Source organism: Corvus hawaiiensis, chromosome Z (assembly GCF_020740725.1).
Source record: "Corvus hawaiiensis isolate bCorHaw1 chromosome Z, bCorHaw1.pri.cur, whole genome shotgun sequence".
Taxonomy (NCBI): domain Eukaryota; kingdom Metazoa; phylum Chordata; class Aves; order Passeriformes; family Corvidae; genus Corvus; species Corvus hawaiiensis.
In genome coordinates, this window is record NC_063255.1 from 14,840,595 (window position 1) to 14,859,018 (window position 18,424).

The following is an 18,424-nucleotide window of genomic DNA, read 5'->3' on the forward strand; positions in this document are numbered from 1 at the left end:
TAAATAATTGAATGTGTGCTGTCAGCAAAACATACTACTTACAGACTTGGAAGGAAATTTGGCTAGCAGTCCTTTAATTGGAAGTCCGGGGTAGTGGAAAAAAAGACTTTTCCTTAATTTTTTTACTTCAAATCTCAAAGCAGTGAGTTATTTTAAAACACAAGCCTAATCCTGGATCATTTAAACTCAGATTTAGAAGGCTGCTTGTTCGTAGTAATGACAATATATTTATGAGGATGCATTATACTTTGCCAGTTCATTAGACCTTTTATTAAATGCAAACAGTGCTATCATTGTATAAAATTCCTTTTTTTCTTCCCCTCAGATTTCATACCTGTCAAACATTGACTGGATTCTGCAGAATCCATACCAATTTCACCTGCAAAACTAAACAAAATAATTTTCTTGGTACAACGCCAGAAAATAAAAGAAATTTGTAAGAAAAGAGAGCAAGACAAAGCTGACAGCATGTATATAAAGCTGAGTCTAAGCAGATGAAAACAGTCAAAAGCCTTTTATTTAATCCTTCTGCTATTTTTGACATGTTGTCTAGTGATAAACCACATGAGCATTCCCTTGTGCTAAGAAAAAAACCAACAATGAAATAAAAATCCAAGAAAGAGGGGAAGAAAGTACAGTCTAGCACTGCAGGAATCTCGTATGTGATTTCAAGGATGATGTTTACATGCATGTAAAATATCCAACAAATGGCTTTTCCAGCAGCAGCTGAGGTCATTACCTTTTTGAAGCTGCATAATGTTTTCCTGCTGAGAGTTTCCTTCTTTGCTTAGGGGACATTTGCAGGCAGACCTTTATTTAGTAATTTTTGGACACAGGTATGCTAAGTGAGAGACAGGCCCTGATGGTTACCAGTGCTGCCAGTTGGTCTGCGTTGCACAGATTAGCCTGTGCTTGGTCAGTGTGTTTGCAGCCCTGAGGCTCTGGGTGGGCCAGGGGCAGAGGAGGGACAGCGTTGGTTCTGGCCCTGTTGTGCAGTGTCATTCAGCTTCCCCGAAAATGTGGAACCTTGGTCTGTGTGGGTCATACAGAAATGCCAACAGGATCTTTTTGTTTCACTCCACGTTGAAAGGGATGACCACAGGAAACGTTTGCAAAGGTATTTTTTTCTGCCCAAAAGGGAGACAGAAAGCTGAGGTTTAGTTGCCACTTCTTTCTGCAGTGAGCAGAAGCTCATGAGAAGTTTTTTCTGGTGTGGCTGCTGTCTTCACACCAACCCCTTTCTCTGCATCCCAAAGCCCTAAAAGAGTCCAAAAGTGATGGTTTCCCGGGGGTGCTGATCTGCTGACACAAGGAGATGTGCGGGGAGAACAGTCTGCCTGCCCTGATGTTGTTTGAAACCTCTACTGAACACCTAAGTGCATCTAATTTACTTAAGCAAAACCACAAATTCCATCAAGGAGAGATGTCCTGCACTGTGCTCATGGAGAACAGAGGTCCAGAGTGCTCTACAAAAAGAACAGACTTTTTTTTTTTATGGATAAATTTGCCAGACCTGTGAGGTTTTTCTTTTTGTGCATCTTCCAGTTTCATGCAGGTCAGCACCTCGAAACCCCACTGATACTTGTGTGGGGTACAGGGCTTCTTTCACCCCTCAAAGTATTTTTATTCTCTTTTATAGAGGAATGAGCTCTGCAGGGGCTGTAAACCATCATACTGGTTTGGGAGATCTCTTCTGAGAAGAAGGAACCACAGTTTATGCTCCACCACCATAAAAATCCCTTTGACCATTGAAAGATGATATGAAACAGCACTTAGAGAAGGGGAGGAGTCAGTTAACATAAGGAGCAGCCAAGGAGCGTGTCTGAAATCTTTCAAGAGCATCAGTCAGGGTCTCCCAGCATAAGCACTGGCACAGTTCCTTAGAGTCAAGAGAGGAATGTGGCTTTTGCCAGGGGAAGATCTGGTCCCTGGCTTGCGTTCACACAAGAAGAGTCCAGGAACTGTGAATCTTATCAAAACCTTCCCATTAGCAATGACTGGAATGCGATTTCATTTCTGGTATCTGTCTTAATAGCCAGAGTTGAGCAAAAGAAGAGATAGCAGGGCTTTTTTTCTTTTTTTTTTCTCCTAAGAGGAAGAAGACCACTATATGTGGTCAAAATTATTTGACTTAAGTAGCTAATGAAAAACAAGGCTTAGATTCAGACAATGCTTCAACCGCTGAAAATTTGACTTCCACAGAAATCAGCTAGCAGGTTGCAGAGATTTGCTCTCAGAGGTCTGAATCCCCTAGGGTTGTTCAGGCAAATCCTGCTCTGGTCAGTCAGTTAAGAGAAATAAGGAAGCACACAGGTACACAGAGCAGTCACAGGTGCTGCAGCATTGGAAGACTTCACTGCACTTGGGTTACTCACTCTCAGCTGTGGCGATGACAGGAAGGGCTCGGGCTGGCCTTGGACCTTGCATTACACCCAGCGTGAACATAAATTATCTCTTTACAAAACTGTGAAACAGGACTAAGTCTGAAAATCATGGCAAAGTGTATGCTGAGCAAGTGTCAGCAGGGAGGCCATCCCCTCTTACTCAAGATTTCGGTATGTGTCCCACAGAAAAGCAAACAAAAATAAAGTGCATTGCTTCAGTTTTACACCATGTTGACATAAATCTTCTCCCCATGTGAATTACAGCAAAACTGTGCACAGCTACTGAGCTGCTGCACTTGTGCTGCAGATGGGCTTTGTCTGTTTTTGGTAGACAAACCTGTCCCTCATTTGGACTTTATATAGGAGAAAAGTAAGTCTGGGGGTTGTTTTTGTTAGGTTTCTTTTTCAGTATACCTTGCTGGATTGCATCTATAGCTGTCTAATTATTTTTTGTATATTCATTTCTGTATTTTATATTTGCATTTTTGCTACACTCTGTATTTCTCAAATCCAGGGTGATCAAAAATAAACACTGTGTAGGCACAATAAGGAAAGGGATCTAACTACAACCCTTTTGTGCAATTAAAAACACTGTGCCGTGGCCTTTGCTAACTCAGGCCTTCAGACCACAGAGCAAGATCTTCTGAGTTCAAGTTATGATTTAGGCTGAAGTAGTCTGGTATTAAAACAAAAAGTTCTCTCCTTTCCCAATAGGAAGTTGCTTCTTTATGAAGACATTTTTTTTGTGTCTTATCATTGCTTTCTACCAACACCAACTTGGAAGAACAGTGCTGATATATTCAAATCTGTGTAAGATCTTAAGCATCTCTTTTGCCCCCTAAACTGCAGCTGATTTGACATTCATAGGTCAGAAAGAGCATTTCAGAGAGGAGGGATTTGACCTGCATGACCACCTATGGAGTTGCTGCATCTTCCAGTGACACGACCTCAGGCCTCTGCTGAGCTCTAGAAACCGTCCATGTGTGCTCTCCTAGCCCCAGTGAATGGGCAGTAAAGTTCCTCTTCTTGAACTACCTCTGTCTGGGAGGAGTCAGTCTGGAGCTGATCGCCTGTCAGCATTTTAGGGATACAGCAAGGGCAATATTTTATCCTAAGAACTCACTTTCAGGCTCAGCATAGAGATTTCTGTGTCTGCTTTGCTCCTAGGAGGAAAATATTTCTTAGAGCAGACTCTTCTCTTTCTACTTTTGACATCTTTAGCAAGAGCTTCCTTAACATATTATGTTTAGACTGAAACCGGAATAAAACTTGTCTTTTTCTTCTCCCCTTTGCATTTCCCCTTTGCCTTCCCTTTTTTCATCACTAAACGATCATCGTGTATCTTTTTCAACATGACTCATGCCAGCGTTTTAGAGCTGCCTCTCCAAAACTTCAATAAATGCACAGAGCAGCTGTTGTTATAACCCAAGTCACCGCCATGTTACTGCAGACAGATGCAGGTTAATTATAATTTCAAATGTTTATCCTGTTATTGTTTGCATTTCTGAAGATTTTCAGCAGCTGTAGGATCCTGAGTGACTCCCTCCCCTCTCACAGAGTGTATTTATTTTCTGGGTTCAGCATGCCCTGCTCGGTATCTCCAGTGTCTCTGCGGTGTCCCGCGTAGAGCAGGAGGTGGGCTAGGCTGACGGCAGCTCTGTGCCAGGTGGAAGCAATTATGGGAAAAAAACATGGTCCTTGCTGGATGAGTTACTGCTGATAGCTGCCAGATAAGCTAACTTAATAAAGCAGTGGCTTAATTAACCTGCATTCCTCCCATATTGCCTCTTGTCCAGCCTGTCTGAGGCGATGCTATCAAGCAGCTACTGCTTTGTAGGATGGGGCAGGGGTGCTGTGCTGGTGCACCCCTGTGTGTTGGGCACTCTGGAGGGCCTGCAGGTGAAGGGACACAGGGGAGCTCCTGGAAAGCTCAGCTTCTCTCTCAGTTTGCAGGGTAATAGGCCACAAGAGTCTGAAAAAAGAGGCAGATCTGCCACTTGCCTAGTCATGGATATATTTATTGGTATCAAGAGTTTGACACTTCTGGCATGTAGTGATCCAGAAGCATCTCGACCTCCAGAGCAGAGGGGAGGAGCTCAGTATCTCCCTGCTTCTCCAGCAGCTACCTGCCAGAAAAAAAAAAAAGGGTGACTTGGTTTTGGGGGTGTCCCTATCACTATGGATTTTCTTACTGGTAACACAAAAGCTGGATGTTGCAGTGATTGAAATCATGGTACCCCAAACCCACTGCCAGTTTGGGCTTGTGCCTATTCCTGAGTAAAGATTGCATGAGAATCAAAACTTGTTATATTTTTAATTGCTGAAGTACCCCATTAAAAGCTGTAACAGATAACAGTCTGCCAGAAGCTTCTTCTTTTGTAAACCACATTTAAAGTTAACGAATCAGCTTAATTTCCCCGGAGATCCAGGTTTTAGTGGTGGACCTTCTTACACAGCCATGTGTTTGTGTTTCATGCATGGTCACATGTACAGGTGCGTAGCAACCACCCTGCTGAAAGTTACCCAGTAGCTAAAATTATCAGTGGGAACCCCCTCTCACCTCTCATTATGTACAACGAGATTGCTGCTGTGCAATGTTGATTAGACATGTCAGCCTGGACCGGGATGTCTGAAAATGAGTGTTGCTATTAAAATGCCTTTGCTAATGCTCATGTGTCTATCATTTTGACAGATTTCGCTTTAAGAATGTAGAAAGCTAAAGCATGCAGGAATCCCAAGGTTGCAATGTAATGTTCAGAGAAAGAGGTATTGTATTGTATTTCCTTTGCATTAACCCTGAAGTAGCAGTTTCCCTGGTAAAATCATGCTGGTGGCTCAAGACCGCTGTTGAGTACAGGCTGCACTAATGCAGAGATCCATAACTTTCCACTGGGAAGAGATTATCATGGGGAACTGGCTTCTGGAATGTGGTCTGAAGGCAGGGCATCCCTCTTCTAAAACACTTCTTTAAGTATGATTTAAAACTTACACAATGCAAAAAAATCTTCACGTATTTAGAGAAAATATTTCAAAATCTCCTTACCAGTAAGGCTTGGGAAAATTCAAACAAAGATTTGAGAGGGAGACTGAAAACAAGGAAATGGTTTCTCAAAACCATCTCATCCCACTGAGGAACTCATTGCTACAAGAAGTCACTGAAGAGAAGGATTTCAGCAAACACTTGGATATTAGCCAGGGGAACATGATTTTCTGGTTGTTTTAAGCCTCTGCGAGGCTGTGCTTGCTTTGGGGCAATATCAGGGTGCCAGAGCAGTGTTTAATAGCGGCAACTTGGCATGTTATGTGTTCTCAATGTATGGCTGTGGGAGAAGGGTTTGAACGGGGCAAGTGGTTTGGCTTTTGGGAGAATCCAGTCAGGCAGATAAAACCTCACGTTAGCCACAAGAAAGCCAACACATCCAGCCAAAGGCCATCATCAGACAAGCTGAGAGGAGAGAGTCAGCTCCTGCAAGGTTCCCAGCAGGTGATCCCTTACCCAGGAGCAGGCTGTCTCATCATCTGCTGACACGGGTCTTATTGGTCCTAAACCTGAAAATAAGGTGGGAATTCCACAGAGAAGGGTACAAATTATGGAAGCTGCTGCTACCTATTTATGGCTAGTTCTGGCTGGCACAACCCCACAGGTCAGCATCTCATGGCAAGGATGTCCTCCTCTCCTTGCTCATCTCCCAGCCCTCTCAAGCTGTGTTGTATCTTCCTCTGAAGAGCAGCTACAAGCAAGCCTCTCTTCTTCTGCAGACAGGAAGAGATGAATGTGCACTTGGAAAGCCATCAGCATGGCTTGCAGCAGATGAACAGCCTCCCCAATGCACCTTTGAACTCATTCCTCCTGCATTTGTTTGTCTTGTAGATAAAACTTCACAGCAGTGTTTGGAGAGAAGTCTAATGAGGCACCACTGTTTGCATAACAAAGCAAGGCTTCCTCTTCAGATGTTCAACACTCATTAAGCATAATTTATATTCCAACTAATCTTTGGAAGAGGTTAAAATATGGAGCCAAAGTTTGTTTTTACATTGTTTGGAGTAATGCATTGCTTGTTTTAAGCTGTCAGTTGCAACTGATAGTTGATTTAAATTCAACATAATAATGATTTGTGGTGGCTACGTTTTGTCCAGGGGAGTGTCGTGTCATCGACTGATGTGGCTTTAGCACTCATCTGCATCAGTTATTGAAGCAAAGGAAAAGACAGAGTGGATGGTTTCCCAGTTTGGAGATATTTCAGCAGATCTACAAGGCATAAAAATATGTGAATTTGTAAAATACTGAGGGATATTTTCACATCAGATTCATGTATACTTGATGTAATAGCTCACTGAACAGCAGTTTTTTCTTTTGCAGCAGTCCTGGTAGTCACCCACATGGGATCCTTTGAAGGTCACCAGGTCCCTGAAGTGAGTCACTCTCAGGGTGATAAGAGACACAGACATTTGTAAAGGCTCCCGAGCACTGCTGGGAGTTCTGGTGACTTAATGTGGTTTGCTGCCTAGAGAGAAAACTAGCAGGCTTAGGCTTAGCTGGATGCCTAAATGTCATTACAGGCCAGGGTGTCAGAAACATTAATTTCTCAGCATTCAGACTTTGTTCATATCATAGGCACATAAAAAGTGTCTGATCCTATTGACTCTACACTCCCTCAGACTATATAAGATACTCTCCCTTGCTCCAGTTGAGATACCCAATATATTTAATTTACCTCCTCCAGGTTTATTAGAAGATGAGAAATTACTGATAACATTTGTCTCCTGTGCACTCCTCACTCAGACTTACCCCATCCTGCAGATTTAATGATGGGTATTTGAAAGCACCCTTCACTGTACCATGAAAATGATGAGCTGAGTTGTGTATTTGGACAGCACTGAGCTGTGCTGCATCCAGTCAACACAGGAGAACAAGATTCTTGGAAATTATATGGGATGTTGGGTGGGTCAGTGTTAGGATACTCAGCCCCAGGTTCCTGAGGTGGCTGGACATGCTGCCATGTAAAATCCCTCCTGGGCCAGGTGGTTCATTTCTCTGTTGTGTTCTGTAATGCTGAGAGACCCTCCGACTGCAGTGCTCAGGACCCTCATCTTGTTTGGTTCATCACATCCACAATCCACCTATGGCTGTTTTTAAAGGCAGTGCCAATCTACAGAAAATACATTTATTTATTCATTTATTTATTTTATTGTTTTTCAGGAAAAAATGCTGTAAGGGTTATAAGTTTGTTCTTGGACAGTGCATCCCTGAAGGTATGTGATTTCACTGTTCTTACCCATCATGTCCCCATGCATTTGTCTTTCCCCATCTGCCCTGTTCTCCACATTGTCTGTTTGGAAGAGCAACCTGATATAAGCACAGGCTTGGCCATACCTCATGTATCAGTGCGGAGAGGAACCGTTTCCCAGAAATTGTTGGGAAAGCAAAAAGATCAACAACTTCCAAAAGTTCTGCTTAGCATGCCAAGCCTTGATCCTTCCCTAAGTACACGTGGCTGCACAGATCTTGTGCCATGACCTGCTGCACTGCAAACAGAGGAGCGTGTTCTGCCCTTGGCTGGGTAGCTGGGAGCACTCTCTGCACCCAGAAGCACATCTTACCTGGACAATGGCTTTCTCCTTTTATCCCTCGGATCTGGTACAGCTGACTTGATTTGTCAGTGCACAGGGAGATGGTGAGTAGGTGAGTTAGTCCTGCCTTTAGTTTCCCATGGGCATGGCTTCTTTGTCACCGGGGGCCAAGGAAGACGCAGATTTAATCAGGGTAGTTCATGCAGTAGTAAAAATTGATCTGATTTGGATGAAACTGGCTCCAAAGTTGTAGGACCACAGGAACTGCCCAGAGACGACATGGCAATAAACTTTGTCTGCTCCAAAAAGCAGGTTAAGAAGTTGGTCTATGGCAACACATTCTTCTATTTGATGACATATGGAAAGCCTTGATTTGGTCCAAGAATTTTCCTAGTTTGTGGTGGTGATGTTTTGAAAAAAAAGTGACAAATTAACATACTGGAGAGTCAGACAGTTTTGAATTACAGTCTCCAGCCAACAGGGATTATAACCCAAACTCTAATCCTGATGGTTTGTTGTGAGTTTGTTGTTGTTGTTGTTGTTGTTGTTGTTTTTATTTGTGTCTTATTTGCTGCTGGCTAGAAATACCACACAATTGTTGGGGGGGAAAGCAAAAAAAAAGAGGGAAACAGCATGATGAAAAACATTATGTAAACAGTAACGAATATTTTGGACCAAACCACTACACCCTGCACCTGGAGGACCTGGGTAGGGTTTGGGTGAAATTGGTGCTCACAGTTCCTTGTCCCATGGTTTTGCAGTGAGTTTTGTGTCAGCGTGTGTGATACAGGGTGACAGCTCCAGTGTGAGACAAACACTTGGAGGAGGCAGCTGTGTGTGTTGGAGGCAGAAGTCCTGAACCGTTTCAGGGTGGAAAGAAGCCAGGACTCTACAGTCCAGCTTTCCTATGGATTTAAGAATTTTATATACTGGCTATTCACTGAATATAATGGATACAGAGGGTGAATTAATAGGAGCAAAAATAAAATGAGAGCCATGGTAATCTATTATTCTGGCTTCTAATTTTCATCTCTTGAGATGTTAGGTGATTATGAAAGCAGTTTTTATTATGTGCTCTCTGACTTTGTCTAATCCTGTCTTTTAAATGCATTTCAGTAACTGAGAGTTTCTGCCCCTAATTCAATTCTCTGCTGGCTGCAGCTTCTCTCCCTTTGTTTCTCCATTCCCCCTTTTCAGCTTTATCTGTATTTTGCCTGAAATTTTGGAGGCCACAGCAACTGCTATAACATCGGAGACAATCTCAGGCCCTTGGTATAGGGATGAGAAACATGATTCACAGAAGTATTCGTTTCACTTACTCTGTTACAAGACATCACTTGGCTCTTCACACATTGTTTTGGCATAATCTTGACAGAGTAGCTGTATGAAATCCATATCTCAACACAGCCACATAAATGCATTACAGATGTGAGTTTATTAGAGCACATCTGCACCTTTTAATCCAGTACTGGCATGTTGAAACTGTGAGAAGTAGTTCCAGCCCTGTCTTCTCTGTGCTTTAGCAGTGGCTGCAGGGAGGAGGGTTGACAGAGGTATAGATCCTCCCCTGTCCACCCTTTTATAGCTGCCTTGGGACACCAATCTCCTTCTGGGACAACTGTTCCTTAAACAGACTCTTTCCCAAAGGCTCATGTCTTTGTCCACATCTGGTTTTGGGTTTTGTCCTGTTATTTTTCATCTGCCCTTGAAAAGGAACAGAAATCAGTACAGTAGCAGTGTATGAGTCTATGCCTCCAGGTTCTGCATTTAATTTGTTTTGTACTCACCTTCTTGCTGTGGCTTTCAGCTGCAGGACCAGGGAGCAGTGATCCTCAGGAAACATTGAGTGGAGTTACTTCCATGTGTCTGATTCTCTCCATAGCATCTCTTCCTGCTCCACCTGTTCAGCAAAGAGGGGTCAAAAAACAGCTCCTCACTTTTTTCTCCTGTGTGATCTCCTTTTTCTTTGCTTTGGAGATTCACAGCTCCAGCCAAGTCCAGGCTCATGTCCTGTCTCATGGCATCATAGAGTGAAGAAGGAACAGATGTAGCACATCTGCAGTTTATTTTGGAAACCACCCTTCCTACCACTGGTTTGTTACCTGAGTTGGGTGTGGTTGAATTCATGGTAAAATACTCTATTGCAGGCAAGCCATAGTCAGATCTGCTCTTTCCTTACTAATGTAGTTTCAAAAGTTTACTTGGTAAACTTTCCATACTGCATTGTCATTTCTGAGTTAATTGAAACATATGTAGAGACATTTATTATTCTGCTTTGGCTTTTGCATTTTCCTAAAGTCTGGAACAGCGTGATCACCATTTTATGGTTTGGATTCATCCTCAAACCACAATTATTGTGCTGAGCTGGCAAACAAGGAATTTGAACACAGGAGGGAATGTGCATCCCCAGTTCTGCAGAGCACACACAGGTGGTGCAGCAGCTTTTGCCTAATTTCACCCCAGTTGTGAGAACTATTCCTAGGGAAGTCATGTTAGCTGGGACCAAGCCCTGGGGACACAGCTCTGGGACCTGGGAAGTGCCTACAACCATTGTGTGTTCTGGGTTGACTGTGTGGGATCACTAGCAGGGATATTTGTACTTCCTGGACCCTTCCCCAGCTTTGTGTGAAAGAAAATGAGGCAATGGACATGATGGAGCTGTTCTGAGGTGGACATGAAAACCATGTTCAAAGACTGGTTACATTAAATATGGCAACAGACGGATAAAAAGACCTGGCATTGTTTAGTCTAGAGAAAAGGAGGCTGAGGGGAGACGTGATAACAGTTTTTAGGTATGTGGAAACTCGCTGCAAGGGGGAAAGTAAACTGTTCTTTATGGTTGAGGAGAAGAGGACAAAAAAATGAGCCTAAGTGGCTGTAAGGGCAGTTTGGATTAGATATGAGTAAAAAGCTTTCTGTCTGCAAGGATATTTCATCTTGGGACTAGACTACATGGCGGGCCATATCCATCCCTTAGGGAAAAGCAAAACTAGGAAAAATTTATGCATAGCTGCTCCTGCTTGTGATGGGAGATGGGCCCTTCCAGTATTGGGGTTTTTTTATTTTGTTAGGGCACATCTACTCATGGAAGCACAGGGAGGCCAGGGCTTGTTTTACCTCTGCTCTGAATAGCAGAACACAGCACAGGCCAAGTCCAGCACCCGAGTGGGTACGCTGGCCAAGGAGCAGGCATGTTCACCTCCAGGCCTTCTATCCTGTTCTCACTCTGATTTTGTTTCAGTGGAAAACAAAAATTGCAACCATGCCCAGGAGAAACACCAGCAATGCTTTATAGTTGGGACTATTTAGTTCTGTCAAATATAACAAGAATTTACAGCCCAGCATCACCTAAAGAGTCCAAACTGCCCCCAGACTGAACAGTTAGAAGGTGAGAGCTATGTTTTCCTTTAATGGCTCTGCACTGTTTGACGCTGGTTACTGCAGGGGTCCTAGCATTGCCATTCACTACCACAGCACTGCAGGCAGACCTCAAGTTGTGCAGCAAGAAGGAAAGAAAGGATGCCTGTTATTCAGGAAGTGACAAGCAGAATGCTTGGCACTGTTACAGTAGTATGTCTATTACAATAGTACATTTTTGTCTAAGGGGCTCTGGTGTGAGATACAGCATCTTGTTAAGTCTCATTTTGTGCTTTTCTCTACTTTGGCACACTGTCACTTTTAAACCCAGAGCTACACATGTGCTCTATATACTTAGTACAGAAAATGTGTTTTCATTTACTTTACCATCTCTTGGCTCGTTTTAATTGTTTGGAACAATCATCATATCCAGAGGTATCTGCTAGTCATTAGGGTGAGTCAATAATGAGTTTTAATGATGTAGATGGAAACAGTGCTGTGCTGGGAACTCGCTTGAACCACTTAGATTTTGTTTGGACATGTTTGGTCTGGAGCATGGATGAGATATTTCTGCTGTGGCCCCCAGTACCCAGTCACTGGATTGTCACAGCCACCTGAATGCTCTCTGGGGGGTGATGTTCTTTGGAATGGTCACAGAAACTGCTGCTTGCTTTGGTGTAAAACCTGACCTTGGGCAGGGTGTGCCTAAGCTGGTTTTGAGACCAGATGCCTCTTCATCTCCTGGTATCTCCTGGAAGATGCTCCCTATGGTGCTGCAAAACCCTCACACCCATGGCTGGGAGCTGTCCTTCTCCCCCCAGCCCTGGGAGGAGGACAGCACCACACCAGGGGCCAAATCCAGCCCCTGGCAGGACAGAAATGCAGGTCAGACCCTGTTGTGCTCTGGTATCCATTCCCAAGACTTCAGCTCTGCTGCTGCATAGCAGTGAAATTAGAAACAGATTTTCCCTCCTTTGGGTATCAAACAGGGACTTCAGTATTCTGGGATTTCCCTAACATACCCTAATCTGCACACTGCTGTTATTAAGAGAGCTGATGGGTTTGTAACAATGCATTCTTTGCTAGAAGGGTTATATCTGGCTTTGAACAATTAACATGTGATGTAATTTACTTTTCTTTGTGATGTATTCTCTGCCTGGCTTTGGCAGTTAGCCACATGGTTTTTCACAGTATTCTGCATAGGAAATGTTGCTATCAGACTTAAAAATCTATTGAAGAAAATTTTTTAAAGTTTTAGGTAATTTAATATTTCTGTGAAAAAATTCTTAAAATCTGCGAACTGCAAAAGTGACCCTTGCTTAAAATACAAATTTAAGAAATAGTCTAACTAGTGTAAAGCTGTGAATAGCAATTACAATTTTAATATATTCCTTTGCTTATGTCTCATGGATGTTTTATATCTAGGTTCCTTCAGTCCTTAAAAACAATGTAACTCAACTTTGTATTAATTAGCAGAGAGGTGAAATGTTTGCTGTCAAAATATCATCCATCTACTGCCTTTGGTGTTTTTCCTAACCATGTTTTTCTCTCCCTTAGACTACGATGTCTGTGCCGAAGCTCCCTGTGAACAGCAGTGCACTGACAATTTTGGGCGAGTCCTATGCACCTGCTATCCTGGATATCGCTATGATCGGGAGAGGCACAGGAACAGAGAGAAGCCTTACTGCCTGGGTGGGTAGATGAGCATGTTGAGCTCATCTGGTTAATGATTTATGCTGCTCCCTTGGGTCTTTTAGGAGTCAGTTAGGATCTGAAACCTTTCTTGTTCTCAATATTATTAAAGAAGAAATGTGGGGATTAACTATGTTAAGAATTGAGAGATCTAGATTTCCCTGAAATTATTAGGAGGTATTACCTACAAGACACACACACCCAAACACTTTGAAGTGTTGGGCTGATGTAATTTTTCCTTTAATTCCTCCTGCAGGTTGTGAGCCATATTTGCTAAATATTGAAGCATTATTACCAGGCCTAATAATGAAAACTAATCCTTGGGGTTTGATTCAGATGGCCAGTATATAATTCAGGACTGATCATTTACATATGGTCCTGCTCTGCGTGGTTTGCCGTGCCAGGAAGCCAAGGTTTGCAGAATTGAGCTTTGCAATGCAAGGAGACTGTCGAGCAATGTTCAGTGATAAAATGCCAGGTGTATTAATAACAATATAGCGCAGCTTGCCCAAAGGCTCCAGCGGTGCTGCAATCACTTGTTTGTTTAACCACAAAATCTCTTTTTATGTCTAAAGGAAGTCTTTTATTGTATTTGAGGTCTGAAACCTCCAGCTACAGGGTATTTTTGACTTTGCTTCTCTCCAGATATCGATGAGTGTGCCACGAGCAACGGGACGCTGTGCTCTCAGATCTGTGTCAACACCGTGGGCAGCTACAGGTGTGAGTGTCATGAAGGCTACGTCCGGGAGGAGGATGGCAGGACATGCACCAAAGGAGATAAAGGCAGGTGCTAGTGCAGGTTAAATGTCCTGGGCCAAATGGGTGTCTAAAGAGCTGGTCTGTCATGAAAAGGAACCGCTCCCAGTGCTACACTTGGAGCTGGGGGTCCAAAGCTGGGATGTAGCTGATGCTCCTGGAGCAGCTGGGCTGTTCACGGGGCACCTGAGCACCTGTGGAGCAGCCCTGCCACACGCTGTCCTCTAATGCACAAGTTCACTGGAGGATGTGGAAGGCATCTTCCCCTATGGAGGCAGAACAGCTGAATAGTGAACTTTACCATTACAGCTTCAGTTAGATCATTTCTGCTGGATCCAGTTGCTAAAAGCCGTATTTTGCTTTGATACCAACCTGGATTGTACCTTTTTTGTGGTCCAGAGATAAGGAGACATAGGAAAAAATATTAGCAGATGACGAGCCCTAAAAACTTTCATTAATTTCACCTGCTAATTCAATAATTTCAGTAACTTTAATTTGTATTTACCTGCCCACATCTGAGATTAGCAAATGGCCTAGGTTGGATGGCTAGAGACCCTTGGCTCTTAGAGGCTCCAAAAATGTGTATCTGGGAGTCCAACACACTTTTCAAGCATTGCTTAAATCAATTTCTAAATTACATTGACTAAGACCAAATGCTGCTGACCTTCAATTAGTTTCTGTGTCCTGTGGCTGGGGTCAGATTTTTTTTCGTTCTTTTTTTTTTCTTTTTTGACGATGAAATGTGATGGGAAAGAAAGAAAAGTAAAGGCTTGTTCTTGCATTTCACTGTTGGTCCAAAGTGTATACATGTGCTGTATATAAATGATTTTAAAGGTTTTAACCTCATCCCAGTTATTAAATTACAGCATTTAGAATATTACAGATTAAACACCGATATGTAAATTTTAAAAGGAAGAAGGAAGAGAACAGTGCTCTGGAAAAAAACCCCAGCAACTTTTGATGAATGGTGACTTACCACAGGTTCATCAATTAATGACTGAATGTGGTATCACAGGGTGATGCAAATCCCACTGGATGGCCAGAGCAATTTATAATTTTGATTTTCATCTGAAAATGTGTAACTGGAGCCACTCCATTAGCTTTAATTGTTCCTTGTAGTTTTAAAACATTTTTTCCTTATGTGTGTGTGTGTGTGATAAAGGAAAGAGATATAACCTTGATAATCCCCTTACAAATAGAGAGGGTTTTTTAACTTTTCCTCTGGGTAGTTCAAATTTCTTGATACAGTAATATCCAAAACATTCAAGATAACCAACCATTCAAAATATTCAAGGCTGTGGAAATAATTCTACTGTTTGAAACCACCATTTCTTACACTGAACGTACACAGCACATAAAAATGTCAGTTCCAGCAGATAGTCTGGAATGAAATACCCAACATCTCTCCAGATATCTCCCAAATCAGCTGTTCGGAGTAAAGAAGGATGCTTTCTGCTCAGCTACCCCGCTGTACTCCACATAAATGCTGCGAATTTTCAGACCTCTGGTGAAAATGAGAGGAGCTGTGTCCGTAACTCATTCCTAGGAAAATGGTTATGTAAGGAACCAGCTGTAGCGACGCTCCACCCCGCGGCCAGCCCCAGCCCTGCACCGCATCCGTGCCGGAGCGGCTTCCTAATAAACGCATCATTTGCTTTTCATCGTAGCCTGAACACTTATAACTTATTTTAAAATCTAGTGTGAGAGGCTAAAAGACATGTACGCCTCCCCATCTCTAGCGAGGTTGAATGTTTTCCGGGAGATACAGCCGTGTTTTCATTGCTCCATCCCCGAAGGATGCAATTTGGACACTTTTTTGGCTCTGTAAGTGGCTGCAATGTGGTCACTTTTTTTGGGCTCTGTAAGTGTCTTGACAGAGAGCTTTGGGTTGGTCAGTGGACACAAGAATAGGGAGCATTTTTTCTTGCATCCACAGTCCCATTTGATGGAGGCAATACAGCTACCCATGCAGAAGTAGGCAGAGGAAACCATCTCAGCAGGCTGAGCCCAGATAATACAACACAGATGATCGGCTCAACAGCCTCCCTGCGAAGACCGCCCGCAGCAGAGCTCCCGCAGAGCTCTGCCCTGCCAGCACCTCCTCCTCTTCCAGCACCAGCACGGCACAGCCTCCGAGCCCATACACAAAGAAAACACATCACTCCCCCAAGCAGATCTCTTAGCACTAGGTGCCACAGGGCTCACCAGTGTCTCACCAAGATTAAAGGATCCCCAACAGGACAGCAACATCATGCATGAGCTAGACTTTGTGTTCTGGGAAACCTTTATAAAAATGGGGCAGGTTTAAGCCTTCTTCAAAATAATTTCAGTTTCCTTGTGTAGGTCTGTGAAATGGAAATAGGTTATGTAAGTGCCTCGCTCAGTGCTGGCCCCACTGACCCTGCTAGGTGACCTCGGCTTCTGCCCCATGTGTGGGTGGCTCCATCCAATGGCCTTTTGCCCCTGCTTGCCTGTCCTAGGTGACTTCTGGCTTTATCCACACTTTATTCTGGCTTTACTCATAGTTTGGTCCTGATATAGGGTTGGATGGGGGTAGAGCATTTGATGGATGACTCCTTCCCTGGGCAAATCATCACCTCTGTCTGGTATGAGTTAGGGGGATTCCACCTCTCTCATGGGATGCTTGCTCATATGAGGATGTTGGACTTCTTCCTCTGACAAGTCAATCCAACTGGATTTGCAGAAATCTCACTGGTATGACATTTCCCAAACATTAGCTGATCCCCCCAGCATTCATCTCCATGGATTGTTACAGCCCTGTTTTATCTATACTTGTCAGCCCCGTGTGCCACATCCTTCTGGAAGATAAAGCGGGTTTTATGATGAAGCACGAGGCCAAATTCACTGCTTCTTAATCTACATATAATTCCACTGATTCTGGTGGGATTGCATTAGGTTTCCAATAGCAGAGACTCTGGCAGTTTCTCTCTATGACTCTGTGTTGCTTTCAGCAACATTACTTAACACAATGATAGAACTCATTTGGTGAGATAGCTATTAAAAGAAAATTTTGTTGAGACTAGTACAAAATCCAGACTTTATTGGTCTTTGAAAAAGAAAAAAAAAAGAAAAGAAAAAAAGGCTTTTTTTTTTTTTTTCCTAATGGTTCCATATACGTGCATCTGTAACTCCTACACAGGTCCAAAAAAGGGCATGTCAAGACACTGGGTTTTTCCCAGTGGAAATTGGAGAGGGAGTAAGAACTCCACAAAACTGACTTGTGGTCAAGAGCAAATTTATTTTACAGAGATGTCAAGAGGTGTCTTCATTACAGCACCTCAATTCCCTCTTAAGGAAAAAAGCCCTGCATGGTGCAGATTATTTCATCTACAAGAGAAAGCTTTATGGGCAAAGAGACTTTGGAGTGAATCAAAGGAAGAATGATTAGCATTAGGAATACAGGAGAGAAGAAAGAAAGCAGCAAATGCTGTGTGTTCTGGTACCTTCTCAGAAATGCTGGAGTTCCTCTGAGAGGTCTTGTGGCTAAATAGTCTTGAATCCAGCATTGCTGAAATTTGGGGAAATTCTATCTATGGTGTGTAGAGTCCATTGGAAAACACCAAGAGGTACCATGTGGCCTTAAATCTTTGAACCATCTGTACACTGCACAGAAAGCTGATCAGGCACTAAACCTGTGCTGGGGAAAGGGCTGCAAAGCTCAAACAGCAGTGTGTGCTTGCTGCCATAAAAATGATAAATATTATGTGTAATATTGTGTGTATATATGTATAATATGTGTAATATAGAAGGTAAATAATATGAGTGTTGGAATGCAGCCATGGGAACAGGCAGTTCATGACTGGGAGAAAAACCCAAGACTTTGTGTCCCAATTTTCCAATCAGTTCAGTACTAATACCAGTCTTAATGCTCCTGGTTATTCCAGCACCTCGCCCTTACACCTCTCACCTAACTGATTAGCAGATAAGTGAGACAAATTTTTGTCTTCTAAAATCAATCACACCTGATATGTCGTTATATCCAAAAGACTAAACATACTGAAGATCAGTTTTTCATAAATATGTGCATAGGTGGTCCATAGATGACCATCAGGTAGACGCAGTCTTCCTTACAGGACCCTGCAAATATTTAAAGTCAAGTAGCACATAATATTTTTAATGTTAGAAACTTCGAGGTTCATTTAAAAAGATGCAGGTGTCTCAAAATCAATATGCATTTCCAAAGAGATGAAGGGCATTTAAGGGTGTGTCCAAGTGAGAAGTGTAACACAGTAACTCAGCACATCACAGCTGATCCTTTTGAAGATTTTGAAGACTCCTTGGCTTTAACCCGGAGCTCCTGCAGAGTTTTTCCATTGCAGGACATACTCTGAAAGGTCAGTGCTCACACATGCCCAGCAACCCTCCCAGGTAACATCATACAAGGTCATACATCATATGCAGAGCCTCAATACACTTGATATTTCTCAGCAACATTGAAGTGAACAAAAACTCACCTAGAGTTTGCCAGTATGTGCCACCCTGTGGTTTGGAAACCAGATTTGTCTTTAAGCAGACATCTGTTACAACAATGCTTGTTTCCTTGCAATGCAGAACTGCTTGACTGTGTATGGTACTGGGGAAAGGACAAAAATAACATTTGCAATATCTCTCACAGTTTGAATAATTTAATAGATTCTTGAAAA

The 18,424-nt window shown here is 42.9% G+C and overlaps 1 protein-coding gene across 3 annotated transcripts in view; it reads left to right on the top strand.

Annotated features, from left to right (window-relative positions):
* The window catches only part of CCBE1 (collagen and calcium binding EGF domains 1), a 96,510-nt gene that overhangs the window by 63,700 nt on the left and 14,386 nt on the right, over positions 1-18,424 (top strand). For all 3 annotated transcript variants that reach the window (XM_048291899.1, XM_048291900.1, XM_048291901.1), the window contains 3 exons: positions 7,585-7,637; positions 12,870-13,004; positions 13,650-13,787. In XM_048291899.1, the coding sequence (XP_048147856.1) occupies positions 7,585-7,637; positions 12,870-13,004; positions 13,650-13,787 (326 nt within the window). The remainder of the gene's footprint in view (positions 1-7,584; positions 7,638-12,869; positions 13,005-13,649; positions 13,788-18,424) is intronic.